Consider the following 6000-nt stretch of genomic DNA (forward strand, 5'->3'; position numbering starts at 1 on the left):
TAACAACAACAAAAAAAAAAATCCAATTATGGAGACTACTTTGGATAATTGGCCTCCACTTGAGGGTAATTTTGTGCGTCTTTCATAATTAAGATGTAAACTAGTTTGAAACAAAAAAAAAAAACTACACTTGGGCAACACCTTTGGTAGAAACATGCAGAATGAAGATAATGAAAAACAAGGAGCTGAAACAAAAGAAACAGATCAAACTTGGGAAAGAAAAGTTGGTGGTTGACGTGACAACAAGACTACATCACGGCTGCAGGCTGATCTCTGATTGGCTGTACATACCGATATGATTTCAACACTCTGAAGAAGATCACACCCACAACGCACAGCAAGAAAAAGAGAGGGGAAGCTCAGGTTGTAAGTGTCGCTCTGTTCAGACAGTTGTATTGTTATTTACTCATATAGACAATGGGTAAATTCCAGTTCCCTTGTTTGATCATTCCTCACTTGACCCAGAGGTCTTTCTCTTCCGTCATCTTGAAAGAAAACCTAAAGCTCTTACTCCTGCTCTGAGAAGTGAGGATCAAGGAGCGTGGTGGCTGCCTAGAGGAACCATGAACAAGGATACAAGAGACCGTCGTTCATGAAATTCTAATAGGGACAGATGCCTCTTTATCAGAAAATGGTGACTGAACACTTCTGATGAAGTATAGGAGAAAAGGATGTATCACACTTTTAACATGTTTCAATCTCTCTCTGCTCACATATTCTCCTTGTATCTTATGTTGGCAGGACTAAGGCACAAGGAAGAGATGCCAAGTGAAGGAAATGTGGATGCAATTAAGGGAATTGGGATTTACCCAATATAATACAGCATCAACAAGGGGACAGAAGGACAATCAAGTTTAAAACCTGCAAATTTAGGATAAGCAAGTATTGCACTGCGGTGACATTGTGGAAACCCAAGTATGAAACGACAACAACCCTTGCAGGACTAAAAGGTGGCTGTGATAAGGTTGCATTTCAGAATTTGCAAAAAGGGCTTTAGTCAGCTTGATTTCACATCAGTTATTATGGATTTTAGTAGTGAAACGTTTTCATGGTGGAAAAAAAGGATTCAATACAGTTATCCCACGGTCCAATACTTCCCTTGGTTTTTTGGTCACCCTTTGGTTCGGTTCTGACAGCCTGGGTTACCAGAGTTTTTTTTTTGGTACTCTATTAAGTGTTTTGTGCGAATTTTACAGGAACAGTAAGGGGTTAAAGGGGTTAAGGGGGAAAAAAAATCTTTTTTTTAATTTTAAATTAGTTCTTTATTTTACTTATTAGCAAAAAACTTTATTATTCACATTCTTGGTATATTTTTGCAGGATATAAGAATTTTAAAAAATGTGAAAAAAAAAAAAAAAAAAAAAACACATTTCCAAAAGAAAAAGTGTTTCTTAGCCCTGGCAGCTCACAGCTGCTGGTAGCCCATAGAGTTAACGGAGCCCTCTTGTTAACCAGCAACACATCACATGTGGCTGACACACCGGCCTCAAGCAGTCAAAACAAATGGGTACTGTGCTCCGGGGAATCCAGTGTTGATGAGCTGATCGTTGAGCGCCACGGGGAACTTTCTCACTTGCAACAGACGCTCCCCAGACAGAGGTGTCACTGGGTAACTTTTGCTACATGGGAGAACTTGCATTTGTGGTTTTTCCAAGACATGAATAGATCACCATCCACATGAATGCAGACTTCCTCCTCAGCGATCTGGGAAAAGGCCCTGGTCTGTTGCTCCTCTGACATTGCTGTGTTCTTATTGGGCGGGGGAGATGATCGATTTTCTTCCTCTGGGAATAGCACAGGATTCTCTGCTTGACCCTGGGTGCTTTTCATCACTTTTCATCAGACACAGCTCAAGTACTGCTCCAGTTCAAAGTCTGCATCAAGCCAAGCACACATCAAAAAACCACAAGTTCTGTTTCTCTGCCCATTTTATCAAGGACATTTTGGGAGCTTACTAGTGTGGACATGGGGCAGGCAAGTATTCCAGAATGCACTGTGTGCCAGCTATCGCAGTTTGAGCCAGGCTCAAATTTGTTATAATTTCTACTCTGGGATTGTTATTACACCACTTTGTAAAGCTCTGATATTTTTTTCAGTTAAGAAAGTAACTGCTTACTTTGGGAACATGTCATCAGTTTATCAAGTAAGGCCGATTTAGAAATTCACTTCACCGTTTTTGAAGATGCCAGTACCCACCAACGGACCAGCTAGCTATAATTAGTATGCAGCAACATCTCATTCAAAACACAGTAGTCTGTTAGCAAGGACGCTGGCGCTCCAATTGCACACTGAGCTGACTGCAACCTCCTGTTCTTGGGCGTTTGTACTTAACGTTTGAACATAAGTCCAAACTCCCAAGTACGGAGTCTGGACTTTGCATACTAGGTACTGAAAATGCCCCATGTAGCAAACACAATGACCCTTTAACATAATTACACCAGACGCATACAAGCATGCACAGCTCAGAACCATAACCATCTCCAGTGTATAATAACATCACAAATGCTAAATTATTTTTCTGTGAAAAATATAGATATGACAGCCATCTAAGCAAAGGTAAAACAATCAAAATCATACAAGCTTAACAAAATACATGATAATCAAATAATACCTGCTGTTCATGCTCCAGAATTTCTGTGATAAGAGTCTTGTAGAGCTTGACACAAGAGTCGTCATCAAGGTAAGGCAGGGATTTAAACCTGGGGTCAAGGGCTGTAGCCTTTGCTGTAATCGTGAAGCTCAGGCCCAGTGTATCTCCTTTCCAAGTCATTTGTAATGGCTGCTTTGACTTCTGACTGTTGTAATGTCCTCGTCTCCCGGTGCCATGGATTTGAAAATCATCTCTTTCAGAGGGAGGATCGCTAATACGGTGGGCATGGTTTCACAGCTCATGAGAGTTATCACTGTTTTCTGTGGTTTGAGTAGCTGAATCAGTTCTTCTGCCAGTTTCTGTTGACTGTCATTTAACATTTCTAAGTCCCTGACAGACATCTTCTTCAGACCTTTGTCCGGTAAGGCAGTGCAGATGGCGGGCTGCTGTCCTGTGCATCTTTCCAACAAGTCATGTATTGTGTTCCATCTAGTTGTAATATCATGGATTAACTGGTCTGTGCAAGCTTAACATCTCTTGCTTCACAATCAAATCAAGGTGGGCTGTGGTGCTTTTGAGAAAAATCATTATTTTTCTGACCTTGCCCAGGAGGGAGGGCACTGTGTTGATTGACACTGCTTTCTTGGCTCCAAGGTTTACAACATGTGCAAAGCAACTAATCTGTCGCCCCAGTCCGTCAGCTTCATGAATCTCATTCACAATATTTGCTGCATTATCTGTGGTTACTGGGAGTGACATATTTGGCCTTTCCAACTTTCACATATTCACTGCATTTGTCAAATTCTCGGCCAAATGAGGACTTGTATGACTTTCATACAGGGGACGTTTTTGGAGAACTGCACTCTTCATTTCCCAGTCTAACATACAGTGAACCTTCAGTGAAGCAACTCTCTGTTGCCCCCTATGTCCAACTAACTGTAGTGAGGACAAGGCCTGTGCTTCACCCAATTCATTTTCAAAATTTTGTGTCGTTTCATAGAGGTCAGGAATTACTTTTGTGCAGAAAAACATGTGAGAGGGTACTTTGTAACGTGAATTGAGCATTTTCATAAGGTGACAAACGGCCACATTTTCAACCACCAAAAGTAGCTGCAAATCCTTGGCAATGAACACCCTCACTGCACTTGTTATTTTCTGTCTGAACCAGTGGGCTATGTATGACAGAAGGCATGTGTGTGATATTGTGGTACCAAGGGCACATAGTGCAGAAGTGTGGGGTTTATTCAGATCAGGTCAAACAAATCAAGCTGCTGGTATTTCTATGGAAAATGTATAGATGTTATGCTTACAATAGATGTCTCAGAACCATCTCTGTTTCTGGTGCAAAGTCCCTCTGCTGCCATTTTGATGTTTTTGTTCACCAAGTAGATTAAACAGTCTCCTCCTAAAGGACTTTGGTGTTAAATTTAACACCAACTAAAACTATAATGATAGTGTGAGGGCACTAAGGAAACAGATGTGACAACACTAATGAGACACATCCCGACAAGCAGTCATTCTGGTAAAAAGACACCATAATTTAAATCATTCCCCTTATTGTGTTACAAGAATGCCAGGACCACAACTTTAGCACTGAAACTGCTGCTACTAACATTCAGTCATTTAGACAACATGTAGTGGGTTTTTTTGTGCATGTGTGTGAATATGTTTGGCGAACCTTTTGAAGATGGCAGTCTCAGTCTTGGCATCAACAGTCAGGCTTACTGTTTCTTTCATCGAGCCATTGATGACCGTCTCAGTGATGCTCCGCTGCTCACAACAGGATGTTTCTGCCTCTGCTTTAGACCTCCCACAATCCTTAGCTGAAGTGGACAGAGGAGCCACACTGGTTCCCATCCAGCCATCACAATCTGAGGAGTGTTAAGCAAAGCGACAACAGGGTTCAGATTTGACCAAGGTCAAGGTCATCGTTATCAACTCACCCTGACAGGAGGGATATTCAATTCCTTGTGTGACTTTGTCTTAATAGTAAAATTTAAATAATTTCAAAGCTTTTCCAGGTTTAGCTTGTCAGAGTGTAACAACAGGAGAGTCAGGGCCACAGATATTGGAGTATTAGAGGGAGCTTGTACATACATTGAGGACCAGTATGAGTTTTATACCATGACAGTGGGGACTTTCCAGGAAAGTGAATACACTTTCTGTGGTTAACAATGAACTTTATTTTGTCACCGCCATGTCCACTTTTCTCCCATGCACCATTCTGCCCTAGATGAAGCCCTCACCCCCAGGCCTTCCTGCGTTTTCACAATTAAAACATTAACTGAATAATGTGCCTGTAAACATTCATATATAAACATGTACATAAATACATCTTAATGCACGGAACTTAACAAATTCAATGTTTCTTTTAAGAAAGAGGAAAAGCAAAAAAAAAAATCTCCCCTAAGAATAACCTCACATTTCTGCAATACGACTCATAAAATAACATTTGAACAGTCCTATCTATGACTTTTTCCTTCTAGTCCAGCTTCCCTTGTCCATCATTCAATGCCTTAAGGGCTGGTGTTCCCTTTTTGGTAAGGCAGTCTGCAAGCTGTTTGTGTTGTGTCAGTGCTCGTTCAACTTTGTGCTTGGACAAGTTCTTTAATGCTACTTATCTCCAAGTGAAGTCTTTTCTCAGAGACTGACTTTGTACAGTGGGTACGGAAAGTATTCAGACCCCCTTAAATTTTTCACTCTTTGTTATATTGCAGCCATATGCTAAAATCATTTAAGTTCATTTTTTTCCTCATTAATGTACACACAGCACCCCATATTGACAGAAAAACACAGAATGTTTGACATTTTTGCAGATTTATTAAAAAAGAAAAACTGAAATATCACATGGTCATAAGTATTCAGACCCTTTGCTGTGACACTCATATATTTAACTTAGGTGCTGTCCATTTCTTCTGATCATCCCAGAGATGGTTCTACACCTTCATTTGAGTCCAGCTGTGTTTGATTATACTGATTGGACGTGATTAGGAAAAGCCACACACCTGTCTATATAAGACCCTACAGCTCACAGTGCATGTCAGAGCAAATGAGAATCATGAGGTCAAAGGAACTGCCTGAAGAGCTCAGAGACAGAATTGTGGCAAGGCACAGATCTGGCCAAGGTTACAAAAAAATTTCTGCTGCACTTAAGGTTCCTAAGAGCACAGTGGCCTCCATAATCCTTAAATGGAAGACGTTTGGGACAACCAGAACCCTTCCTAGAGCTGGCCATCCGGCCAAACTGAGCTATCGGGGGAGAAGAGCCTCGGTGAGAGAGGTACAGAAGAACCCAAAGATGACTGTGGCTGAGCTCCAGAGATGCAGTCGGGAGATGGGAGAAAGTTGTAGAAAGCCACCCATCACTGCAGCCCTCCACCAGGCGGGGCTTTAGGGCAGAGTGCCCCGAC

At 41.5% G+C, this 6000-nt stretch overlaps 1 protein-coding gene across 7 annotated transcripts in view; it reads right to left on the minus strand.

The window, feature by feature from the left end:
- The window catches only part of ppp6r3 (protein phosphatase 6, regulatory subunit 3), a 54039-nt gene that overhangs the window by 6603 nt on the left and 41436 nt on the right, over positions 1-6000 (minus strand). For 6 of the 7 annotated variants that reach the window (XM_020612681.1, XM_020612678.1, XM_020612676.1 and 3 more), the window contains 2 exons: positions 4269-4461; positions 292-309 (listed from right to left, as the gene is read on the minus strand). In XM_020612681.1, the coding sequence (XP_020468337.1) occupies positions 292-309; positions 4269-4461 (211 nt within the window). The remainder of the gene's footprint in view (positions 1-291; positions 310-4268; positions 4462-6000) is intronic. The other variant, XM_020612677.1, reaches the window with a different exon arrangement.

This window comes from Monopterus albus, unplaced genomic scaffold (genome assembly GCF_001952655.1).
Source record: "Monopterus albus unplaced genomic scaffold, M_albus_1.0 scaffold127.1, whole genome shotgun sequence".
Lineage (NCBI taxonomy): Eukaryota > Metazoa > Chordata > Actinopteri > Synbranchiformes > Synbranchidae > Monopterus > Monopterus albus.